This window comes from Xenopus tropicalis, chromosome 8, assembly GCF_000004195.4.
Source record: "Xenopus tropicalis strain Nigerian chromosome 8, UCB_Xtro_10.0, whole genome shotgun sequence".
NCBI lineage: Eukaryota > Metazoa > Chordata > Amphibia > Anura > Pipidae > Xenopus > Xenopus tropicalis.
The window spans coordinates 113,046,314-113,072,924 of NC_030684.2; the positions used below are offsets into that span (position 1 = coordinate 113,046,314).

The 26,611-nt window shown below is 40.5% G+C and overlaps 1 protein-coding gene across 1 annotated transcript in view; it reads left to right on the forward strand.

The window, feature by feature from the left end:
- The first annotated feature begins 1,626 nt into the window (after positions 1 to 1,626).
- The window catches only part of scfd1 (sec1 family domain containing 1), a 47,158-nt gene continuing 22,173 nt past the window's right edge, over positions 1,627 to 26,611 (forward strand). Inside the window, 15 exon segments of the mRNA NM_001142036.1 lie at positions 1,627 to 1,696; positions 5,793 to 5,863; positions 6,525 to 6,613; positions 7,397 to 7,487; positions 7,666 to 7,788; positions 8,031 to 8,118; positions 8,943 to 9,032; positions 9,896 to 9,951; positions 10,050 to 10,135; positions 11,258 to 11,357; positions 13,927 to 14,066; positions 15,245 to 15,335; positions 15,838 to 15,911; positions 16,904 to 16,985; positions 23,169 to 23,265. Of these exon segments, the coding sequence (NP_001135508.1) occupies positions 1,666 to 1,696; positions 5,793 to 5,863; positions 6,525 to 6,613; positions 7,397 to 7,487; positions 7,666 to 7,788; positions 8,031 to 8,118; positions 8,943 to 9,032; positions 9,896 to 9,951; positions 10,050 to 10,135; positions 11,258 to 11,357; positions 13,927 to 14,066; positions 15,245 to 15,335; positions 15,838 to 15,911; positions 16,904 to 16,985; positions 23,169 to 23,265 (1,309 nt within the window). The 5' untranslated portion in view covers positions 1,627 to 1,665.

Consider the following 26,611-nt stretch of genomic DNA (forward strand, 5'->3'; position numbering starts at 1 on the left):
AATGATAATCTGATACAATTTTTGTATTTGATATTCATTTTTTTTATCTGGTTGCTAAGATCTAATTTATCATAGCAACCAGGCAACGGTTTGAATGAAAGACTGGAATGATGCAATAGAAAACAACAATAAATTTGTAGCCTTGCAGAACAATTTTTTTTTCTGCTGAGATCAGTGATGTTTCCTTCTCCTTTAAAGAGGTAATGTGACTTTTAATTCATCAGTCTCAGCTTGCATTCAAACAAATACCCCAAGCTGTGCATATGTGAGAAAGCTCAAACCAGCCAAAATATGTAGATCAATGTTTTCTGCAACAAACCCTATTGTTATTCCCTGTGCTCGTCTGGTCAATCTATTTGTATTTACGTAAACCCTAATCTATCCTGAGCCAGGTAAAGGTGGCCATACACGAGCAGATCCGCTCGCTTGGCGATGTCACCAAGCGAGCGGATCTTCCCCCGATATCCCCACCTACGGGTGGGCGATATCGGGGAGCATTTAGGTAAAAAAAATAAAATAATCCGATCGTTTGGACCTGGGGCCAAACGATCGGATTATGTGGTCGGCAATGGGGCAGTCGGATCGGGGACCGCATCAACGAGCCGATGCGGTCCCCGATCCGACCTGATTTTCTAACCTGGCCGATCGAGATCTCAGGCCAGATATCGGTCGGCCAGGCCGCTCTGCTCTCCCCATACACGGGCCGATTAGCTGCCGAATCAGTCCAAGGGACCGATATCGGCAGCTATAGTCGGCCAGTGCATGGGGACCTTTACTGTCTATCTGCACACTGGGACCTATTTATTAACAATGGAGACAAACATCACTGGAGATGTTGCTCATAGCAACAATCAGACCTTTGCTTTTGTTTTCTAACTTGTAACTTGCTGATTAGTTGCTATGAACAACATCACCAGCGATGTTTGTCCTCCAGTGTTTAATAAATACTCCCCAAACTAGGACTCGTATTGTAGGCCAAAAGTGGCCATAAACTTGCCTAACTGCCATCATGGTACATTTTAAAGGAGAAGGAAAGTTAAAATCACAGAGAGCTTGCAAAATTTTAGGTGCCCACTAGTGATTATAATCACTTACCATTTAATGCTTTTCAGTTCTTCTGTTGCCCTGGACCAGCAAATGTGCAACAGAGTAAAAAGGCCCAAATAGCCTCCATGGGCCAGGCCTGGGATGCAAACTACACAGAGGTCCAAACAGCCCAATAAATAGTGAGTGTGTATGGCACCTTACCATGGGAAGCTTGGGTACATAACTGGTTGCCTGTGCAAAAGCTTTAACAGATTAGTCCGAGTCTAGGTTGTTTTCCCAAGCTGCAAAGCTGTCTGAGGGTATTTTAACCTGCTGCCCTGAGTACTTCTGGTACCATTCTCTCTCGCCTTGTTCTAAACTGAATATATTTTGTACTGCACAATGCGGCTTGGGTAAATCACAGATGCCATTGCCCTGTACCAGCTTGGAACGCAGGCACACACTTCCTATTAGACCGTGACTTCCGTGTTAGTCAACAGCAGCTTCCAGTATAAGCGGTAGGCTTGCAGACTCCGCCCCCGTTGCTCTGGAGACAGCTGTCAGCCAGCAGGGCATTCGCTCCTTTGCCACGTCACCTCTATTGATGTCAGGGCGAGAGGCGGAGCTTGAGAGACCAAGATGGCTGCTTCTATCCGGGAGAAGCAGACGGGTGAGAATTGGGAGATGCTGGGGTAAAACTGGGAATCTCGCAAACAGAGCTAGTGGTGATGGAGGGGCATTTAGTAATGGGAGAGAGAGCGAACTATTTGAGAGAACGGAATTTGGCAACGGAGAAAGGAAATCAGGCACCGGCCAGAAACCGAAAGTTGTGATTGTACGAATGGGATTAGACTTCCCTATACGAGTTGCATGACACTAACATGTCGTTCCTAATGGCTGACACACAGTAAGACCTGGGACTGTCCAGCTGTTGCTGAACTGAAACTTACACCACCCACGTCATTTTGATGAAAGCTGATTAGCAGGGCACCTTTCAGTGTTTATAAGTGTGTGTGTGTGTGTGTGTGTGTGTGTGTGTGTGGGAGGGGGCACTAATACCTAAGACAAAAAATTAGGGGCAAAAGGATTAACAGGCAGCATATAAATCACATGAAATAGCCCTGACACAGCTCAGCACCAAGAGATCTTCATCCAGACACTCCCTTGCTTGGCCACCATTTAATCAGTGCCCCTTGCTCATTACAATAAAATATGAGAATTGCTGAGCAGAGGCTAGCATTGCTGCCCTGTAGTGCTAGGGACTTTCTCCCACACTCCAAAACATACAGGCGGGTTCATTGTTTATAACACACAATCCATAAATATCCTGTAAATTATATTCTTATAAACTGTGCTTATTGGTGTCATCAGCTATAATTGGTGCTTATTGAACTGTAAGTGTGAAGACACACAGAGCTACTAGTAGCAGCTACTTGTTGTGGCTACAGAAATAGACAATGCTGATCATTTACTGATAATTGTCTCTACATGTGTTTTAGCAGATGCAAGTCTCAGTACCGTCTATGGCAGGGTATTTTCTGGAGTTTAGTTGCCATGAAAAAGTAGCTGCTATTAGTAGCTCAGTGTGTCTTCACCCTAAGAAAATAGGCATCTGATTTCTCCTTATTTATTTAGTAATTTATTTTCTGCTATTTATATAGTACTTACACATTTCTGCACTGTTTAACAAAAATTATACATGGTTCATTGCTCCAGTGGAACTTACTTCTTCTGCCTACCCCTAGTCTGGGCTTTCTTGCCCAAGCTGCGGCGCTCCCCCCATGAATACACCCCACATGGGTGCACTCTTTAGCATGCATGTGATGGGGAGGAGACCGGCCGTATTGCCCGACTCCTTGCAGATTGTGCCTAAAATTAAACTTAGGACACCAGTTCTGTAAGGCAGCAGTGCTACCCTACCTTGTTAACTTGTATGTTATAAAATTTCTTATTTTTAAAAAAATGTTGTCTTTTTTTTTTTTATTTGTTATAGTTTTGAATTATTTGCCTTTCTGTTCTGCCTCTTTTCAATAATTCTTAAACAACAAAAAAATGTATAAATTAAGACCAATTATCAATTGTATCAGAATAACTGTCTATATCATACTAAAGTTTCATTTAAAGATGACTAGTTGGCTGCATAAAGCATATTGGGAAGGTGTTCAAATAAGCTCCACAGATGGATGGCAGAAGAATCGTTAAGATACAGGAAGCTGTTGCATAAAGTCAGTCCCAGCCAATAGAGACTTTAAAAGGAAAAAATATCCCCTTTAACACGGGCTGATTTGTTGGGCTTGTGTAAATCATGTATAAACACTATGTGAGCTGCTACAAATAGATACACAGTACAGGTATGGGACCTTTTATCCAGAATGCTAGGGAAGTGGGGTTTTCTTTCTGTCATTTGGATCTCTATAAATTAAGTCTACAAAAAAAATAATTGACACATTATTAAACCCAGTAGGATTGTTTTGCCTCCAATATATTATATTTTATATTTTAGCTGTATTTAAATTTTATCTGGAAACAAGTACAAGATAATGTTTTATTATTATAGAGAAAAAGAAACTTATTTTTAAAGATCTGAATTATTTTATTAAAGTGGAGTCTATGGCAAACAGCCTTCCCATAATTTGGACGTTTCAGGTTTTTGGATATCGGATTCCATACCTGTACTAAAAAGTGCAGTAGTAAAGAATATGTGAAATGAATATTTGGTCCATTTTCGTGCAGTTTATGTAGGTACTCACAGGATATTTTGGCTTCTGCCAGACTAGCTCGAAGGTGCTGAGGTCAGGGCTCTGTGGGGGCCATATTATCTGTGGCACGATTCCCTGTTCTCTGTTTCCAATAGTTTTATGATTTTGGCTGTGTGTTCAGGGGCATTGTGATGCAGCAGAATGAATTTGGGACAGATCAGATGCCTTCCCGATGGTACTGCGTGATGGATAAGAATATGCCTGTACTTCCCAGCAGTAATTGTGCCGTTTTTGACCAAACTCCATTTGAAGAAAATGCATCCCCAAACCACAGGGAAACTCCTCAGTACTTCACTGCGTGGCATTTATTGGTGTCTCCAGCAGACACCATCAGTTTGAAGAGAAATGGCACTCACTCCTTGGTCCACTAAAACTTGTCTGTCTTCCAGCAGACACCATGCCTTCTACTAGATCCAAATGTTGCATGTTTTTGCATGTAGCTGAGCTGTTTGGTTTTGTTTCCACCTTGGAGACATTGCTTTATTGGTGGCATCTTATTGGCCAACAAATATCTGGCTGAAAAACAACCAGATGACGATCGGGCATGTTTAAAAATCACTTCGGTCGAGGAGTGCATTGGTGCATTGATGCAGTTTTTGTCCCAATGCCCTGCATCCCGTCAATGTTATTTGATTATATCAATCCAATATAGCCCATCTCATGGTGGGCATATCGGGGAAAGATCCGCTGGTGTATGAACAGCTTTAGTGTCAACTCTTGCATGAAGACCTCTTTCGATAACAGTCATACGTAGATGGGTGTAGCAGGGTCCCGGTGGTTTCAACCCTGCCAGTTTGTGCAGCTGCAGAAGAGTTTGGACAGCAGAACTGGAAACACCTGTTTGCTATGTCATTTCTGTGTCTCAGGCAACCCCTGCCTACCCTGAGGAGTGAAAAACCTACACACACAGTGGCATATTTATTAATAATGGAGGCAAACATACCGATGATGTTGCCCATAGTAACTAATCAGGAATGATATTGGAATGGTCATCTACAAGTTAGAAAACAAAAGCAAAGATCTGATTTGTTATTTTGGGCAACATTACCAGGGATGTTTGTCTTCTACTGTATGTTAATAAATACACCCCACAGTGTTAAACTTAAAGGAGAAGGAAAGGTAAAAACTAAGTAAGCTTTATCAGAAAGGTCTATGTAAATACAACCATAAGCACTCACAGAAACGCTGCACTGAGTCCTCTATCAAAAGAACACGTGATTTTGTGTCTCCTTTTTTAGGAACATGTTCTTTGGTATCAGACTTCCTCTCTTTTAGGGCTCTGTCAGGTTTGGGGCTTGAGTCTACTCAGTTCTCCCTCTCTCCCTCTCACACTCCCTTCTCCTGCACCCTCTTCCATAAGAATGCATAAGAACTCATTCCCCCCTCCCTTAGGAATGTGTGATCTTAGCTTCCAACGGCTATAACTACAGCAGGAAGCTACCAAGACCAAGCTAAAATGGCAGCTGCTATCAGAGGGAGCTTCTAGGCCTGTTTACTCAGGTATAGTAAAGCTTTCTGCAGAATAAATATGGCGTTGTAGGTGGCATTAATGTGGCGAATCTATTGGCAGTAAAATGCCAAAATGACTTTCCTTCTCCTTAAAGTGCAAAATGTCAGTGCATGCAGGAAAAGTATCCTGGGCTGAGGCATTTTTGAAGAGGAGCACTTGTGAAGGAAGGAATTAGAATGACTATGGGTGCCTAACAACTTTGTGTGCCCCAGTAATTGTGCCTTTTTGTTCTTCTTTAAAGAATGCATACATGACCCATACCTTGTGTCTCAACCCCTTTCCCTTATAGATTGCAAGCAGTTACTGGTTGCTTTGTGTGTAATTTTGTATGTCCAATGTCAAGTTGAACCAATAATGTGAGAAATGCTAATGTAAGCACAATTTATGTTATTTAGCTTATGAACTGATCTTTTACCCACTGAAGAGTTTTTTTTGTTTTCCTAAAATATTTACACTGGTAAGTGTAGGTTTATTAATTACTGTTGTTGTTTTTCTAGTTGCTTTAAAGCGTATGCTGAATTTCAATGTTCCCCTTGTAAAGAGCAGCACAGGAGAGCCAGTATGGAAGGTGAGAGCTCCTAGCTACTGCTTGCAGAAAATACCTATTGTTTTAATTAAGAAATATTTATAACTTATGATATTTCTGGCACTAAAGAAGAGAATCAAAACCAGTATCACTTTAGCACTTTCTGTTACTTCCTGGTTCTGACGAGCAGCTGCTCAAAGGTTGTAGCTTAGGGAGGAGAGGGTTTTGTTTGTTCTAAGACAGATTCTCTGAACAAATTGCCCCTTTTATAATGGGAAAAGGGGGGAGCTATTCAGTTAAAAAAAATGCAGTTATTGCTCTGTAATGGTAAAAAACAGGGAGACGTGGATTTTATTAATTAAATGAACAGTGCTATTGATTGTTCTCATTTAGCAAAGGTATTTTTAGGTGTGTACTGTCCCTTTTAAATCATTTTACAGGGTAAGGGCAACAGCACAGTTTTCTAGTGATAATCACCAGACCTGTGTGTGGACTGGCAGCCAAGTCAGTGCATTAAAGTCACTTGACAATTAAGGATTGGGACATTGCTTTGGATAAATACTGAAATTTTGCTCAAGCCGAAACCTAATTCCCTACGACTGAACCATGCCTTTCCTCAAAATGTATTTGTTACTGAAGGTACATTTTTGCCTGTAGCTAATTCTTTAATTAAATCTAATATTATTTTTTGCTTTCACTTCAGGTTCTTATTTACGATCGATTTGGCCAGGACATTATCTCTCCTCTTCTGTCGGTGAAGGAATTAAGAGACATGGGAGTCACTTTACATTTGTAAGATAATCTGTTTCAGGCTGGGCTTCGCCTTATCACTGAATTTTAGAATTGGCATTTAAGGTCCCCATACACGGGCCGATTGTAGCTGCCGATAACGGTCCCTTGGACCGATTCGGCAGCTTATTGGCCCGTGTAGGGGCAGAAACGAGGGGCCTGGCCGACCGATATCTGGCCTGAAATTGGCTAGATATCGATCGGCCAGGTTAGAAAATTCAGTCAGATCGGGGACCGCATCGGCTCGTTGATGCGGTCCCCGAACCGACTGCCCCATTGCTGCCGTTAGAATTATATCGTTTGGCCCCAGGGCCAAACGATCGAATTCGCCTACAGGTTCCCTGATATAGCCCACCCATAGGTGGGGATATCGGGTGAAGATCTGCTCGCTTGGCGACATCACCAGGCGAGCGGATCTGCCCGTGTATGGGCAGCTTAATCACTTTGCTTCAACATTTTCTCTACTTTAAGCCAGATATCAGTCAAATAGGCCCATTGGAGGGCCCCATACATGGGCCAATAAGCTGCCAACACTCCATCAGTAGCTTTTATTGGCCCACATATGGTACCTTAAGGCATTTTAAAGCACTGAGGGCAAAATTCCCCAAATCACATTATTCCATTACCTACAGTGTCTCTATTATGTGTCTTATCCATTGCAAAATGGTTTCAATGATTTTGTTTGGGTTTTGTATAAACATGTTAAGGCTTTATCCAACCTTCTGCTGTTTACCAACCAACATGTGTAAAGTATTGCGATAACCTCCATGGCTTCCCTCCCATTAGGCTTTTACATTCAGATCGTGATGCTATTCCAGATGTCCCCGCTGTATATTTTGTAATGCCCACAGAGGAAAATGTGGACAGGATATGCCAGGTAATTAGTACTGAATGCCTGATATTTCCTAAGATATATGTAAAGCATCGCCAATCAGAAACAAGATTTCTCAATAAGAGAGAATGCTTTGATTATATGTAATTTGTGAATAACTTGTAATGGTGTATAGTTATACTTATGGTACCAAACATACTTTATTCTTTCATCCTTATTGCAGGACCTAAGGACACAGTTGTATGAGTCCTATTATTTAAACTTCATCTCCGCCATTTCTCGCAGCAAACTAGAGGATATCGCAAGTGCAGCATTAACAGCCAACACTGTGTCTCATGTCTCAAAGGTAACATAAGCGCCACATTTCTTAGGGTGGTTTGGAGTCCTCTCTAGGTTATGGTATGGTTGCTAAACGTGCGTATTACCTAGACCAGCTCAGACTGATAGATGGTTTGGCCCCTAAGCCAATGAGTGGGTAGTAATGGAGGCCCAATCAGAGCTTCCCAATAGATAACTGACTGATTTTCACAAATTTTAGTGGCCGTTACACTATCATGGGTTTCATTTCTATGTTTTGTTTCCCACCAGGTTTTTGACCAATACCTGAATTTTATTACTTTAGAGGATGACATGTTTCTGCTGTGTAACCAAAACAAGGACCTGGTGTCTTACCGGGGTAAGTGAAAGGGATTTTATTTAGGGCTAAGGGATGCAATTAGCCCATTTACATGTGCAGAGTTTTTGGTTATGTTTCTGCACTATAATGTATAAAGTGTAAAAGGCTGCTAAAACTGAATGAAAGTATTTCTCAAAAACATTAAGTAATATGGTAAATAAACTCCACTTCTGTGAGCTGCCCCTGAAATTAGCAGTTACCTATGTGAGTTACAAGTTACTCTTAAATATAGAGAGAAGGCAGGCACTCCGGTGTTGTCAGTGAAGAAAAGCGATTGTTCATGAGAAGTAGAAGTAAAATCACAAAACTTTTATTAAGCTAACACATGATACAGAGAGCCTAACGCGTTTCGTACCTCACGGTACTTAATCATTGGCTGAATGAGAATTGACATACACAAAGTATTTAAGACAAAGGGAGCCAATGGTTTTTCAAAAGTAATTAGCTGATGTAAACGTAATTAACCAATTAGAAACTTGGATGGCTAATTAGGAGTCAGGAACATATAAACAGGCCAGAATAGAAAAAAAAAATCCATGTGTTCAAGCAGTATATTAGTAGTGTATATATATACATAAAAGTTTTACAAAGATGACTCATTATAGTGTATTGATATCTAGGAGAAAAGGGCAGTCTAGTAAATAATAGACATATAAAGTTCACAAAATTACAAGTTACTCTTGCCTTAATCTAGACCCTCTGCTCAGCATGATGTGTAGCTCACTTAGCTGACTGACTGCAGACTGAGGTTCAGTTGAAAGCCCCTCAGTTCAAGCACTGGGCCATTTTTCTCTTTTACTTATCTGAATGTGTTGTTTCTCCAGCTTTAAACAGATCTGATATCACGGACACAGAAATGGAAACAGTGATGGACACAATTGTTGACAGCCTTTTCTGCTTCTTCGTCACACTGGGTATGTTCTTCATTGTCTGAGCAGGAAGTTTCCAGTTTGGTATTAACAAGCGTGTGCAGAGCACATTGGTTTATTGGGCCATTTTAAGAAAATGCAGGCCATAGTGGCACCTAATAACAGATATGTTTATTGCTAGGCCAAAAAAGTGTTATATTTAGTAGGCATAAGTTAAAAAAGCATACTTCTCTTCCCTAGAACTGGGGGACATAGGTTCCATGGGTTAAACTTCCTTAGGACAGGAGCATGAATTCTATAATCTTCCTTCTGCCTATGAAAGTCCCATCAGTTATTTTGTAGTGTCAATGTTATTTTTTATTTTTTCTTGTGGTGATTCAAGAAGTGCAGTACCCACAGGACAAATACCTTGCTACCCACTGGATAATGGTGAATGGTCTAGGTCACCAAACAATTTGATCTTTCCCCAATATGCCCACTGGATTGCAGCAAGTGGGATACAGACTGCCAGGATTGCATCAATGGGCTGATGGGGTCCTCAATCCAGTGGGAAAATCAAACGTTCCCGATTTGTCATCTGGCTGAATTTCGGTCAGATATCAGTCGGTTAGGTGTGTCAGAGGGCCCCATCCATGGGCATATAAATTAAAGGGGCCAAATGAGTAGCTTAAATCTTTCCGTGTATGGACACTTTTACTTGCAGTATAATCAAATCTAAATGCTTGTTGGTTTACATTGGTAATGTCATTGGTGCAATTTAGCACCTATTTCAGTAAAGCCCTATTGTTTTATAGAACATGCTTGCTATGTGTTCTTTTAACATAAAGTCTCTTAGGGTGATGGCTGCTATATATGTTCTCTTGTATATAGAGGCTTAGGTCTCATAATGTTCACACTATCTACTATAGGTGCTGTGCCCATTATACGATGTGCAAGGGGAAATGCTGCAGAAATGGTGGCAGTGGTGAGTACCATAGCTGATCCCAAGTTATCAGTTTCCTGTGTGTTCCAGTGCAAAATTAGCACCCATCTAGACCACTCACATTTTTATTTGCCTTTTAGAAACTTGATAAGAAACTGAGAGAAAACCTGCGTGATGCCAGAAACAGCCTGTTCACTGGAGATAACCTGGGTGCTGGACAGTTCAGGTAAATTAATAATATTAAAGGATCAGTAAAGCCACCAAAGAGTTTGGATAGAAAATTTGGGCAAAGGGTTTGGATATGCTATAAAGGATGGTCCATGGCTCTGATGATGCTCCCATTGTGCTTTTTTGTTGAGGCACAGAAGATGCTTTGTCTGGCCTGTACCGATGGAGACCAGCTAACCTGAGGAAGCAGCACACAAGGAAAAAATGAGATTATAAACACAATTACATTTGATCCATTTCTACTGTGCAGTTTGTCAGTGTTAGAAGTAAACATCTATGCTATTCTATTAGACTCATGCATTCTGCTGACAGCACTGATTTTAATATATTATCATTTACACAGACTTGCAGTGCTCTTCAAATCTAAGTACCAGTTAACTCTTCAACATTGTATGCAATGGGTTGGCATCAGCAATTAGAAGAGGTTGTTAAAAAGTAAGGTCTGTTAATTTATCTACAGCTGTTAGCAAAAGATATGACTTAGAGCAACACACAGCATAAATATTGCCTTTGTTGCTATAAGACCTTAAATTAGGTATTAATGTACCTGTCACAAACTATGTCTTCAGTATTATTGGTTAATGAAGAACAGAACCCCTTAAATCCACTTTGTCCTCTACTGAGGCCTTTTGAACCTTGCAACCTATGCACCGGTAATATAGCCTCACTCCTGTACCACATAATGCAAGGCAGTAGCTCATGGGGGTTAGCAGATATTTCCTCTGGCTGCTTGACTACCTCTTCCTGCTCTTTGTTGGCCAGGAGCAAATGCAGTTCAAGCCAGGACCAGAGAACAGAAGTGGTATAAAAACTGAAGTGGTGTAATGGGTTTTTGGTTTCTTTTAATATATAATTTCTATGAGAGAGCATCTAAATTTTAATAACCAGTACAGGTTGCAGCGCCAGCAAATTCTATGTATTGTTATCTGTATTTTCTTGGAGGGGACAGACAGTTTTTCCAGGATGAGTGATGTTTGACTACCAGTTGGCTGCCATACTGACTGACATTTCTTAGCGCTATTTCGAACATGTAGTTAGCTGCTTCATGTACCTTGTCTTTTTCCTGTCAGAGGTGTTATAGAACCCAGAACATGTGGAGTGTTTTCTTTCTCTTGTACAGCTTCCAAAGGCCTTTATTAGTCCTCGTGGACAGAAACATAGACCTGGCAACTCCTCTTCACCACACATGGACATATCAGGCCCTGGTGCATGACGTTTTGGTAAGGCTCAAACACTGTGCCATTCCAGAATTCCAAAATCTTTGTGTCTGCACTGTTGTAAATATTGCGCATAATTGTTGGCCTTGTATGGCAGTATATCGAGACAGAGTAGAGGCTTTAAAAATGTACAATCACTAAACTGCATAGCTTGCTCCACTTAGTCTTCTGACTTGCTGGCATTCTGATTTTCTTTTGGCTCAGTGTGTGTACAGTTGTCCCTTTTCAGCACACAGGACAATTTTAAGCACATTTTTTTAGTAGCCAAACATGCAGAACCTCAACCCCCTAAACTGCTCTTTGACAGTTGCTTAAAAAAATTCAGTGGTGCTTGTTTTCAGGCAAGAATCTCCTTGAACTAGTATAATCCCCTCTGTTTAGTCCCATTCAATACTACTTTCAATCTCCCCAATTAATTTTGACGTTTTCCCCATTCTGGTTGGTGTTTTTCTTACTGTTTCCAGTAGAGGTCCCACTTGTACTAGTTTTCCACTGCTCCATAGCCATTATGTTATCATTGAACCCTAACATTTGTATTCAAATAATTTAATCAGTAAATACTAGGAAAATCGGCTGCATGTGTTTGCCCTGTTTCAGTGCTTAAATTGAAATATTTAATCTCTTAAGTGGGTCATACATGTGCCAATATTATCGTACAAAACCTTGTTTCGTATGATATTTGGTGTGTTAAATATCATTAAAAAAGGGCAGGTTAAAAGATTTTGATTGGGCGCTGTTGAAGGTGCCCTAGCAAAATCTACGTTAAGGGCTGAATCGGCAGGTGGAGGTGGAATCCCTATTGTTTCTACCTCCATATTTGACGATTCAGCCCTGAACCCAGTGGAGAGTGGAAACAATCTTTCCTGCAACCAATGGTCGCAGAAAGGCCGTTATTGCTATATGTATGGCCACCTTTAGTTACATGCTTGTGTGGCAGAGAAGGGGTTAACTTGAAAGTGTTTTGTATGCATTTAACTATAATGTGATGTTTCCCTATAAGGGCAGTGTTGGGCAGGGCTACCTCAGGCACCCCATAGACATGTGCTTGTCAGGTGCTTTACCTTTAAGACTATGGCGGGGATTCTTTTGACAATAAACTTTAAAGGATGGGGAAATGATTTAATTTTTGTACCGTACTCTCCCTCGATCTCACTACCTTGCCAATTATGTCAGGCTGCAAATCATCCTAAAAAAGTGTACCCCAATATTGATTGGCTGTGGCCCATGCACGTAAGCATTAGAGACTGAATGGCAGCAAGGTGCTAGTGCGCACATACTGCCATCAGACTGTAATGTTCATGTGCATAGCACACGACTGCAAGCCTCCATTGTACCCAGTCACACAATGTGGTGCAATGGTCAAGTATTGGATTGCTGGCTTGTAAGGATGATTCATTCAAAAAGAGGAATGTGGGGCTGACATGAGGGGTAAGTGACATGGGAGGGTATTCTACAAAAAACGTTCGTCTTTATCTCTGCTTTTCCTTGATGTTTAAGCCAGTTTAGTATCAGTAAACTGATATTTTTGGGTATCAGTGAGCAGTTTGCCTGCTGTGACAGCCAGCACTCTTAAGGACACAGCAGAGCAAAGCTGTAACCAGACATCAAAACAAATTGAGGTGGGCACAGGGGCTGGCCTCTTCCCAGGTGTTTCCCTTCTTGAAAAGCACACAAAGAATATAAAGTATTAGGGAAATAATGAACATTCGCTTAACAGTGATCCAGAAGGACCACGGGGTGAAATGGAGCATGTGGAGGAGTGAAAGCTGTTCAGATAAAGCCTCAGTGTTTTACACACACACGCACGAATGCTATACCATTACGTTTAAGAGCCCTCGGAATATATGTCTGCTTGTACACATGGCAGAGAGTCCATTTCTTTTTGTAAGGTTTGTTATATATAGATATATAATAACAGAGAAAAACAGAGCACACCCTAATAGTAATCAACTGCCCCGGGTGCTAGCAAAAAACATGTATAAAGCAAGACACACACAAAAAAAATTTTTATTAATGAAAAAAATCCAACGTTTCGAGCACCAACTGTGCTCTTCCTCAGGGACAAACCAGCTATATATATAATATCTGCACACAACAATGGGAAGTGTTTAGCAGAGCACAGCTGAAGCGCATTGTGCAACTAGTATTCTGTTATAGTCACTGGTGCTTTCTAGGAGCGTGTGTGTTCATACAGCTGTGTCTTTCTTATAGAGCAGGCATCCTGTCATACTTAAGATTCTAGCCATCTTTATGACAGAGTAATCTGTCATGTTGGTAACCGATCCTATCTAAAAATCCACTGTTATTTCACTACAGGATTTATGGTCGCACTATTATCTACAGTCATACTGGCTTAGTAATGCTGCTCTTTGTTAAAGGATACCTGAGATGAATATAAATTGAGAGGCACGAGGTGCGAACCCTAACACAAGTCTAATGAGCTATTGCTAAAGTCTTGGCTCCAAATGCCCAGTATTGTAGTTTATTAGCTACTGGGTTTTTACTGCCGCTATACTGACTCTAAACTGCCATCAGCAGATAAATAGGTAATGTATACCTAACTCTTGTGCAGGATTTCCACCTAAATAGGGTAAATTTGGAGGAAGCTCCTGCAGTTGAGAGCAGTCCTTCTGGTGCACGACCTAAAAAGAAGAACAAGAAATCCTATGATCTGACTGTTGCAGATAAGTTCTGGCAGAAGCACAAGGGCAGGTCAGTAGTCATATTTTATTCTATTATTTATAATATTATTTATAATCTTAGTCAAAGCTTTACAGGAGCTTGAACCTTAATTCCTTTGTCATATTGCAGATTTTAAATAAACGCTGTGCATATATTAAGCAGAAGTGGTTAATTGAGGTTTCATCTAACTGGGTCATTGGTTAATGTATTTGTCAGTCCAATATGCATTTATATATATACATCTTATTGTTATTCTGGCCATATATTTAAATATCCACCCATTTGGTGAGGTTGCCAAGCAAGCAGATATTTTCCTGATATGCCCACTTTGAGGTGGGCAATATTGGGCTGATCTGATCCAATCAATCATAATGAATCATAAACCTGCCTGATATCTGCTTAATTTTTGGTCAGATATGGGCCAGTAAGCTTTTAAAGGCCTGTGTATACCCACTTTTACTCTGGACTGAAAGGTTCATGTTTACGCAGCAGGTATCACATCAGAAACATAAACATGGGTCAAATGCAATGCATTTCTCTCTGCAGTACTTTTAAATAAAAGCCTTTCTCATATAAAATGGGCATTTGTTGCCATGAAATAGTTTATTTGTAGGTGCTGGATAGTTAAATACAAACTTGAAATGTAAATAAAACATTTAAACTTTTTAATGTTACTGGTACTTTAAATTAGACAGTAACTTGTAATCTTTCTGTACATTGTATAACATTGCATAAAGATGATCATTTTCTGCAAGCAACAAGTAGGGTGAGGTTTGGTCATTGCCATGTCTTTAACCTTGTGACAGCAAAGCAAATGTAATCATTAAAATCACAGGTAAAGGAAACACCAATTACCAGCCCTGTGTTGGTTTATGGTAGGGATTTTAGATATTACTCCCAGGGTTAGAGCAACTGTCCCAACACACAAGCAGAATCAATTGCAATTTATCTATAACACTTTTGCTGCGCTGCTACTTGGGATGTCTGTGGTGGCTTATCATTGAGTGTGAGGGATAAGAGGGCTTAGCTGAGGTACCATAACCTGACTCATAACTATGATAATATGTGGGAAACAAATCTCTGACAAGGTTCTGTAAAGCACGTGTAAAATGAACTGGTATAATAATAACAGGTGGTAAGTATGTGATGAGAGGGTTAAAAGTGGAACACATGCTTTTGCTGTATAATTTGTATATCTTTTTCCATAGCCCCTTTCCAGAAGTGGCAGAGTCAGTCCAACAGGAGCTAGAATCTTACCGAACCCAGGAGGACGAAGTGAAGCGGCTGAAAACCATCATGGTAAAGAGCCACATATAACCTGGCGTGAGCCTGAGTCTTCAAGGAAATGAATCCCCTGCAGTGTAATTGCATTCAGAATTAGCACATTAGTATATTCACTAGGGTAACATTTCAAGTAGTGCCTTATTATAGAAAGCAAGTTTATGCAGGCATTTAAATTGCTATGGAGTCATTGCCAGATTGCTCTGGAAGCAGAAAAATATAACTTTTCATGCCATGTGGATTAATATATTAATGTCTTCTACAGTTGTATCTGACTATTGTTTAAAGGTAATACGGACACATTCCTATGAAAATCCACACAAATGTGTCAGTGTTAGTACAGAAGTTGAGGCAAGAACTCCTTTCTCTCCACAAGCCCCCCACACTGCCCCCAGCCCTGAGGTACCTGTGTTGCACAAAAGAGAATGTGCTGGAGGAGCAGCGTTGTTTCTTTCCACCATGCCCGGCTGGGGGCTCAGTATGACCTCTCAGCTAACGTTGGTTAGTTTTGTTTTCTCAGGGCTTAGAAGGAGAAGATGAAGGAGCTATCAGTATGATTTCAGACAATACAGCAAAGCTAACATCAGCCGTCAGGTGGGTGCTGTTGCTTTTTTTTCTCTCTTTAGTTTAATTTTGATGATGGGATAAGAATGAGCAAAAAGATTCTGTGTTCAGGCCCACTTTCAAACAGCTCTATAACAGTGAAACGTGGACAAGAAGAGAGCATGAAAAGGGAAGGGAAGTTACTTAAACATGTGGTTGAAAACTAAGTATAGTAACCTGGTATAAAGGGGCAGAATGGCGCTAGAGGATATAAGAAGTACAAGGGGTTGTGGTAAGAGAGTCTCTTCTAGTATGGCTAAAGAAGTAAGCTGACAGTCTGGAGAATGATGGATGGGGCACTGACATTTTGAGGACCAGGAAGCTGTGAGGATTGATAGGGGGTGGTGGTGGTACAGATATGGGATCAATTATCTGGAAACCTGTAATCCAGAAAGCTCTGAATTATTATTAATAAAACAGTACCTTGTACTTGATCCCAGCTATCCTATTAAGTTTAATTAATGTTTAAATGATTTTTTTTAGTAGACTATAGATCCAAGTTATAGAAAGACCCCTTATCTGGAAAACGCCAGGTCCTGAGCATTTTGGATAACAGGTCCCTTGCCTGTATAAGAACAGTAGATGTGTCTGGCAGCATGATAAGCTTTGCTAAGACTGAGAAGAGTGCAGAAGTGCTAGTACAGTGGTGCTAGGCTACAGTGACTGGGTGGGACACAATAATAAATATTTTGAAGACATAAAGGCTGTGAGGAATGGATTAGGAAGATGTAGACAAAAAGGCAGAGTTAATATGAGAGATACTTATATCGTTAAAGATATTGGCTTGGAGTTCATGGCATCATGATAAAATGAAGGTTCAGATGGTGATTGAGAGAGTAAGTAAGGATGGTGATGCTGAGTTGGTAAGAATGCATATAAAATCAATCACATAAGACAGGGTTAAGTAATGATATTTCTGTTCTGCATACCTAGCATAGGTAGGAATGAACACGTGTTGAAGTTTTTCTTCTCTATACTTTCAGCTCTCTTCCTGAGCTACTGGAAAAGAAAAGATTAATAGATCTGCATACCAACGTGGCTACAGCAGTCTTGGAACATATCAAGGTGAGACTCTCCTAGAAAGTCATACCCACTGATCATTTTATGGTTTCATTCTCACTTGGCTAGTTCCAGTGAAACCTGCCATTCAACAACTGCTATAGTATGGCCCAGGACTCACTCAAACACTCTTGGTAGTGCTGGTCTCCCTGGTCTGTGATGATGCACGGGTGACATAGTAGACTTGTGTGCCATCAGTTCTGTGCATACACAATTGACAACCAACTGCACAACAATCGTCTCGGTTTCATAGAAAACTCTTGGGTTTCTTTCACGGTGCATCTCAGGACACTGACACAGACAAACTAGTACTGTAGTTTTCATTTTCAGGTTACATGTAACCCTATAGAAAAACTATTTACCTAGTAGCACATGCAGACAGCAACTTATGGGTTAAGCCTGTGCATAAAAAAATAAATAAATTCAAGGAAGTTTTAGAACGTATGTGAAAAATGTAATGAGACATTTTAACTATCATTCCTTTTGGTGGGCATGACATAAAAGCTTGTCATTAGGTGGGCAGAGCCAGACAGGCTAGTACACTATTGCCTGGGATTTAATGACTGATGTCCCAGGGAGTCTGGTCAAGTATACATGTCAGCTCAATCCCAGAAGCGTAATAATCAGGCTTTGGGCACTCAAGAGCAGCATGAAATTCCTGCCATGCCAGTGCGTGTCTTCAGGTTCTGTTTCTTTATTTGCAAATTCCATGAATTGTATGGCATCTTTGTAATTAATTCAACATTGCAGATGTGCCACAGGCTTAATACATTAAGCTGTTTAGAAAGAATCCTTTGTGTTCTTGCTTTGTGACTTCCTGACAAGACACATAAGTCTCACTAAAAATTGTCTTTGGATTATTAACTGCACTGTGTAGCCCATCCAGCCCAAACCATTATCGTGGGTTAAGGATAAAGTATATATGTAATTCCTGTGGGCATATAGAAAGATAATATTTAGCTGGAGGCGGGGGAGACAGATGGAGACAGCAGGAGGGAGTAGAGGAGGCTGATGGAGATAACAAGCTAGGCATATCCATCTAGGCGACAGAGACTGATCAAGACAGCAAGAAACAAGGAGGTAAATTCTAACTGATGGAATATATACATACAGAAAAATAGATGTAATATTTTGAGTTATACTTCCCAGCAATAGTCAGCATTATATTATATTACAAGTAGGTGTTAATAGAGTTTAGTTCAGTGTCTTGTAAGTTAATGCTCATCTAGATCCAGCTAATAAATGAGAAAACTGCAGAACAAAAAGTTTTATAATTAGGTGGGAAAAAGCACAATAATATAAAGACCACTGACATACTGCCATAAAGTATCAGATTCAATATGAAACTCTTCTTGATCTTGTGATGATGTGATTTGTATAATATTAACCATTATGTTGTAAGAGATTATGGGTAACATTGTAAAAGGCTACAGTGCTTATTTACAACAGACTGGGGGAAGCAGTGAAGAACACTAAGGGGCACAAGTGCTCATTCAGCAAGCATTTCTTCCCTCATTCTGAAAGGTTCTGACCACAATGTCACTCGCAGTAAAAACAGGGCCCCATTACAGCCTGCAATCCTCTGGCACTCCCTCACACCTTACAAATTCAGTTATGCCAAATGCAGACAGATTTGTTTTTGTGTGGGGGTAGCTCTGTAACAGCGAAAGGCAGTGTGCAAAATGCAAAATAAAAAAGAGCACTTTTTTTGCGCTTTGCATGATAAACAACCATTTATGCTTACGTTCATTTGGTACATAACTGTTAAATAGATAATTTACAATGTAGGATTCAGCATGCAAGGTGCCAAAAGGACCACAATCAGACATCCTTTTGCATTTCGCAGCTTGCTTCCTACGTTGTGTTACAGTTTTCACTTGCTCTGCATTTTGATTTGCTCTTCTCTGTAGACAATTGGATATATGTTTTGCTGGCAGGGATGAGTGGAGAGCTCCCTTACTTTGCATGAATGTCTTAGTGCTCTATAGGTTGTATCTACCCAGTCCTGGGTCCTGCGCATTCTCCTGTATGGGGCTCTAAAAGTAGAGTGTACAATTAAGCTTAAGGACCCCTGTTTACCAATGTCTAGACTAGCTGACTAGAATGTGTTAAGGAATAATGTGCTTTTGTTTTGTGTTGATGGTTGCTGCATGCCTTTCACTTTTTCCTCATACTGCCTGTCCATGCAGTTAGATTCTGGTTTGAAGCTGGTCCCTACACACTATTCTATTCTGCTGCTTCTTCTTTCTTGCTTTTGCCTGTGTATTAATTGTGGAGGATAATAGGCCTTCCACATGATGATGATTTAGTATCCTCAAACTGATTTGGGATCATCAAAAGGGATCCAGGTATTTCCTGTTTGTATTTCTGGCGAGGTTTCACCCAGACAAACAACTAGCAGTATAATAGAATGGTCTTCATATTAAGCCTTCACATCCTTCAGTCTTCACGTCACGTTTTATGGCTGGCGCATTATTATCTATCCATCAAGAGAGGCTGCTTCTCTGCTTGGCATATGTTTTATATCTACTGTATACGTAGGAGGATAAAATCATATCCAACCTTCTGGGATATTAGTCAGGGCTCCACAGCAAATAACAGTATTCTTATCTGTTGTTTTTCAGTAGTTGCCATAAACATTATCTTTTTCTATGTCAAAGGTTCCTTATTTGATGGAGCCAGGGCTAAACGGTTCTTTCATAAACCCCTTTTTGGCTGGGAGTTGAAGCCGTCATATGCTGCCTGTATTTGGTGAGCCTATGTCCCTGCTGCTCAGATTCCATCTGTATTTAACATCGTCCTACGGAAACTGCCCATCCATCAGCTCTTCTGGTGTGTGCTGGCAGCTCTCTGGCACGTTCCCTGATTAAGTCAGGCCTGTGTGTCTAAAAACACCCTAGCAGGTTCAAATGCTTTAACAAGCAGCCCCTGTTTTTATCCCTGGCGACAACTGCTGTTTCTTTTAACCAGACTCTGCTGCCCCAAAAAAAGAAGAAACATAGCTTCTTTATTTTATATGGGATGATTTTGATTACAGATGTAGTTATAGGGCAACATGTGCACTTAGAGATGGACAGTTAGAGGGCTTAATTAAAATTACCTTTTCGTATAATGGAGAGAGCGGTATTCTGAGACAATTTATAATTGGTCTTCATTTTTTAATTATTTAATAGTTTGTTCAGCTACTCTCCAGTCTGGATTTTTTTTTAAAAAACTATACAAAATAAAAAATGATGAGTTGCTGAGAACTGGCCATTCTATAACATACTAAGAGTTAACTTAAAGGCGAATTACCTTTTACAGGAGAAGGTAAAAACTAAGTAAGCTTTATCAGAGAGGTCTATGTCGATACAGCCATAAACACTCACAGAAAAGCTGCTCGCAGTTCTCTATAAAAAGAAATATGGCATTTCTTTCCCTCTATTCTTGTAAGTGTGTTCTTTAACATCAACTTACTCCTCTATCAAAAGAAACACAGGATTGCTTGTCTTCTTTTATGTAAACATGTTCTTCAGTATCAGACTTTCTCTCTCAGAAAAATCCTTTGTTCCCAGGGCCGTAGTCTGCACAGCTCTCTCCTCTCTCCATTCTCCTGCTCCCCCTTCCATAAGAATTCACCCCCCCTCCCATCAGAATGTGTGATCTATGCTACCAGCCTCTAGAGCTGCAGAAAGAAGCTACAGAGACCAAGCTAAAATGGCAGCTGTGATTTAAAACAAATGGAGGGAGCTTCTAGGGCTCTTTACTCAGTTATAGTAATGCTTTCTGCAGAATAAATATAGCATTCTAGGTGGCACTAATGCGGTGAATCTATTGGCAGTAAAATGCCAAAATGACTTTCCTTCTCCTTTAAGAGCATTAGCTAGAAAAAAATCTGTAATATTTTTTCTAAGCTGATGTCCACTCAAAAATATGATTTGCTGAAAAGTGTTACATCCCTGAGTTACTACTGTTGGCGCACCACACCACCATTTTCTTACATGGTCCAGTCCGGGTGTGTGTGTCCAATAGAGTGAGAACCTTGAAGCACTAGGCCAGCTTTTCACTCTAATGCTCATACTCAACCGTACAGCCAAGGTCCAAAAAGTGAAAAAAAGGCTGCAACATGGTGCTCCTACAATAGTCCTGTATTACTGGCTCAGGGTTTCAAGTAAGCACCCCCAGTCATTATACCTTATGTTCTCTTTTTAATTTGTTTAAAGAGCAGAGCTCAAAGTGCAATAAAAAATGGCAGATTCCACCTGTTTTGCACTTTACAGACTGCCCTGATCTTAGTAAATTACCCCCACGTATTTCAGCATTGGACTGGGGGGTCCTGGGTCCACTGGGGCTGCCACCTCAGGGCCCCGTGCCCCAGTCGTGAGGTCCACCACATGGAATAGTCTCCGCCATAATCTTCCCACATGCCTTGTACTTCTCTCATGCAACTGTGATCAGGAGGAGGTCAGGGGGGAATTGCCCATAGTTTCAGGCAGGGATTGAGTGTGGGGCAGCGGGGCCCACCAGGTTTTTTTCCGGTGACCCACCAGCCAGTCCAACCCTGTTGTCTTTCATTATGTAGAAAACATACTGCCAACGACAGTACCTACATTTCCAGGTTTAAGGTTACCCTACAGGAAAAGGTGTCACGCAAGAATGAATCTTTCCCAAAGCAAAACCTTTTTTGATCATTGGCAGAGGAAGGGCTAATCTCCATCACCCAGACTTGTGAGCTTATCTCTGAATTGCACCATCAATAGCGTGCAAAGGCAGACAGCCGCTGCGTGCAAACTTTAGCTTTTCAGACGCGGGAATGAGGCTGAACTAATCGGAGGCGAACCCTCAGGATTTGCTTACAAACCCACAGCTACAGTGTTCTGGCTGAGCAGCTAAAATGACTCCTTGCAATAATTAAGTAGGGCTCCAAGCAATGAACTCATTGGAAGAGTTTCTATAATTCTCATCAGCTGGATAAAGATTGTTAATATTGTGCCCTTTTACTGGAAGCAACTTGAGAAATGAAGATTAACAACCTGGGCAATCACAAAAACGTATCTTCAAATTCCTACATTTCAGTTAGGACACAGCATTTCTCCATAAAGCCATCCCGAGCTGTCTACCTATAAAATCACGGCAGCTTTCACGTGTTTGTCACTGTTTAAGGTCTAAGGGAGTTATGTAATAAAGTGCGCTCATTTTACCCAGGAGCAGTAACCCATAGCAACCAATCAGCAGGTATCTTTTCTAGGCACCTGTTTAAAAGCAAACTTCTTGCTATGGGTTACTGCTCCTGGGCAGACTTTGTGCCTTTTATTACATATGGGGGTATCAAGCATATCTTTATTTTTACCTTAGTAGGGAAGGCAGTATGGCAGTACTCGCCCACATTCATAGTTTCATGTGCAGACTGCAGAGTATATTTTACAGGAAATAGGAAAATAAAATCCTAATGTACTTTCCTTGCTCCAAATAACCATCCTAATCGCTGGGAGTGGTTGGGTTCATGGGATTTATTAGCGAGCTGTACATATTGCACAGTGACAGCATTTTATTCTGTCTGAAAGCCTGATGCCTGTTATTGCCAGTTATTTTCATTCCACTCCCAACCAATGAAGCTTTTCTTTTTCATTCTCTGCTTCTGTTCAAATGCAGTTTTCCAGTAACACAGATAATAAAGCCACTTGCCATTGGTAGGAAATGTGGAATTAGCAAGTTGTAGGTCAAAGAAAGGGAGAAAGTACAAAACCATTCTTAGTGCCGAAGGAGTGGAGTCTAGAACTACAATCTGGCAACAAAAACAGCATGTATCAGTCTTGTGTTTGTATTTATTATTTTAAGGGAATTTGACAAGTAAATAAAATACTAATTGCTCATTGGTTGCTATTGATTACTGGATTATGGATTACCTACCAAGCCTGGACTTGGCAAACATATTTTCTCTTAATGGGTCCATGGCTATTTTTCCAATATTTCCAGAATATAGAAATCAGATGAAATCCTATCTTTTTTACTTACACACTGGAAATATTAAAATATGAGGCAAATATTGTAATCAGTATTGGGCTAATTATGGACACTATATTATAGGTTTACCTTTATCAGTGAACAGAGAATGTGTTCATTACTGTTGTACAGTTGTTTGCCAGTAACCAGGCAAAATAAGGTCCCCTGTCTCCCAGTGTGTCACCTCTGTCTTTCTTTACTTTGCAGACACGGAAGTTAGATGTCTATTTTGAGTATGAAGAGAAGCTTATGAGCAAGTCTAATTTGGATAAATCACTTCTGGACATTATTTCTGACCCGGATGGTAAGTCTGAATGTAGTTTTTGTTTTTTGACATGACCTCTTTTAAATAAAATAATGTGTTTTTTAACAGTCTAAGGGCTCTGGCACACAGGGAGACAAACCTCGTGACAAACCTCCCTGTTCGCGGGCGACTAATCTCCCCGAAATGCCATCCCACCGGCAAAAATGTAAATCGCCGGTGGGATGGCATACGCGGCAGCGCGATTTCAGTGAAATTGCAGAAGTTGCCTTGAGAGGAAACTTCCACGATTTCACTGAAATCGCGCCGCCGTGTATGCCATCCCACCGGCGATTTGTGAATATATATATTTTTTGCCCAAAATTTATACTTTATAGCCCAACGCATACTATGATAATCATTGCGTTTGATCTGAGATTACCAAATTGTATGGCGTAGGTGGCGGAACTTATTGAAAGTCTGTAGCCTTTATAGCGTGCACAGTGACCCTCCAGACTGAGGGCCCATAAAAGTGCTTGCCCAACAAATTTGAGCCTGGAAACCAGCAGATACCTTTCAGGTAGGTATGAAAGTCTAATTAGCCAAAACGCCAGTTTGTGCATAGATATGGTCCTTGTCCAGGGAATTTTCAGTCAGGGTTCCAGGGCCCTGTGCCAGATTTGTCCAAGCATGTGGGTGGGCAAATTGGGTCTGCTTCTTAAGCGAGGTCGCTCTCCTTTAGGGGACAAAATGAATTCCTTGTTACTGGAGCAATCTTCATTATCCTTGTTATCAGGACTAGCACGCATTTTACCTCTTAATTATGCGCCAATATTTGTGCTTCCTCTCCTTTCTCCACCCACACTTTTAATGCCAGTAAAGTCTTGAATCAGTCCCAGCAGATGTCAGCACTTCCCAAACCCACACATCACCTCTTCCAACTAATTATCAACACTCGTAAAACTGTCATCAGCACCACAGCTTGGTGTTCCTCCCAGCGTCCTCTTCTCCAGTTACCCTTGGCCGTCCAAGTTTTTTCAGATAGTTCTTTCTCAGAAAAGGTTGATCATCTTGCCTATCCGCGGTTTCTTAAATCAGTGTGCACATCAAACTCATTTCCAATCGCAGAAGGCAGTTCATATATGGTATATACAGGTTGTTTTTTTTCAATCATAGTTTTGTTTTTTATGAAGGATTGTGTAGCAGATTCAGATTAAGTACAAAGCAACTAATAAACGATACAAGAGGTAAAGAGGGCCCCGCCAGAAAAGAGCTTACTCATGACTAGTCACACAGTACGGCACTCTCAATGTTAGCATTAACTGTAACTCATTAAGAAGTAGTTTCCCTAATTAGAATCTGACTGTCCATCAGCTCTGATTTTCATTTATGAAAGAATCTCTTGACATGAAGTCTCTTCCCAGTATTGCCACTCCAGCAACTCTGTTTATTCCAAAATCTTGCTTTTTTGGAATTAGAATAATAAAAGCATGAAGTAAACAGGTGACGTGAGCCAGACTATCTGTCTAACACTAAAGAGAAAACTGCCAGACCCAGGCTGGAGAAAAGTTTATTATAGCTCAATTAAAAACTCTTTGTATTTAGTAATCTAATGGCTTCAATTATTCAAAGTTTGTCATGAACCATAAATGAGGGAAATACTCTGTTCAACTCATCTAGAGCAGCACCGATGCTGGGAAAGGCTAAGATTAGATCCATGTGTGTCAGTTGAAGGGGGTGTTCACCTTAAATTTATGATGCAGAAAGGGATATTCTGAGACAATTTTTAAGTTGGTCTTCATTTTTTTTTTTTTATATGTAGTTTTTGAATTAGTTAAGAATTTAGTTAAGAATATTAGCAGCTATCTAGTTGCTGTGGTCTAATTTACTGTAGTAAACAGGCAGTGGTTTGAAAGAGAGACCAGTATATGAGTCAGAAAGGAGCTGACTATAGAATAAGAAATAAAGCATCAATAACAATAAAATGATAACCTCACAATGTAATAGTCTTATTGACTGCTGGGGCAGTGAAAAATTAGAGATATTTGTTATCTGCACTGTTGTTGTAAATATCTGTATTGTATCCAATATATTGGAATATGAATATATGAAATAATCCATATTTATTCCCTGGACCAGAAACCCAATAAATAGAAGCTATCAAATCTTATACAAAGTAGATCACATGTCCATAATATTTAACCTTTTGTTTAAATACCCTACTTCTAAGTGATCTAGATCAGGGGTCCCCAACCGCCAGTCCGCGGGCTGCTTTGTAGTGGGCCGCCCCTGTTCCTGGTCGCGCTGAATATGCTCGTATAAAAGCGTGCATGCAACCCCGCCCACCCTCCGGTCCGTGGAAAATTGTACCTGTTTGCTACCGGTCCTTGGCACAAAAAAGGTTGGGGACCACTGATCTAGATGAAAAAACTCTAAAACTGTCTACATTTTGCAGAGATTGTTCTCCATGAGTACATCAAGGATTTACTTATCTTACTCGCAATATTGTGTACAGATAGTCTGCACATATATAAATTTTAAAACCATAACCCTATATCAGGGACAGACCAAGCTGAACAGGCGCCCTAGGCAGCCTGGCTGGCCACCTCGTCCCCCACCACATGCACGGGTGTGAATATACACGTGTATGCACAGTAACATCACGGGGGGGTTAGGAGCGCGGTGAGAAGTAGCAGCAGCAGGGACAACAGAGCCCAGACTAGGGGGCACATTTACTATGGGTTGAATCCGAGTCTGAATTGGAAAAATCAGATTTGAAAACGAACATTTTGCGACTTTTTCGTATTTTTTTCTATTTTTTCGGCGCCTTTACGACTTTTCGGAAATTATCACAACTTTTTCGTTACCAATACGATTTGCGCGAAAAAACGCAAGTTTTTCGTAGCCATTCCGAAAGTTGCGATTTTTTCGTAGCGTTAAAACTTGCACGAAAAGTTGTGCTTTTTTCGTAGCGTTAAAACTTAAAAGGCGAAACGTTTTGTGCAAGTTTTAACACTACGAAAAAAACGCAACTTTTTGCGCAAGTTTTAACGCTACGAAAAAATCGCAACTTTCGGAATGGCTACGAAAAACTCGCGTTTTTTCGCAAAAATCGTATTGGTAACGAAAAAGTCGCGTCAATTTTCCGAAAAAATCCCAAAATACCGATCATTACGAAAAAAACGCAATCGGACGCATTCGGCCAGTTCGTGGGTTAGTAAATGTGCCCCTAGGGGTAGGCAGAACAGGTACCTTCATATCGCCATCTTTTTTTGTTTGTTTTGTCATTTACATATTGCAATCATGTAATATTTTTATATTTTTTCTTGTAGTAATTATTTATATATCACAACTTTTCTGATGTTTCTGTTAGAACCACACATGTAAGTTAAGTTAAATTTTAAAAAAA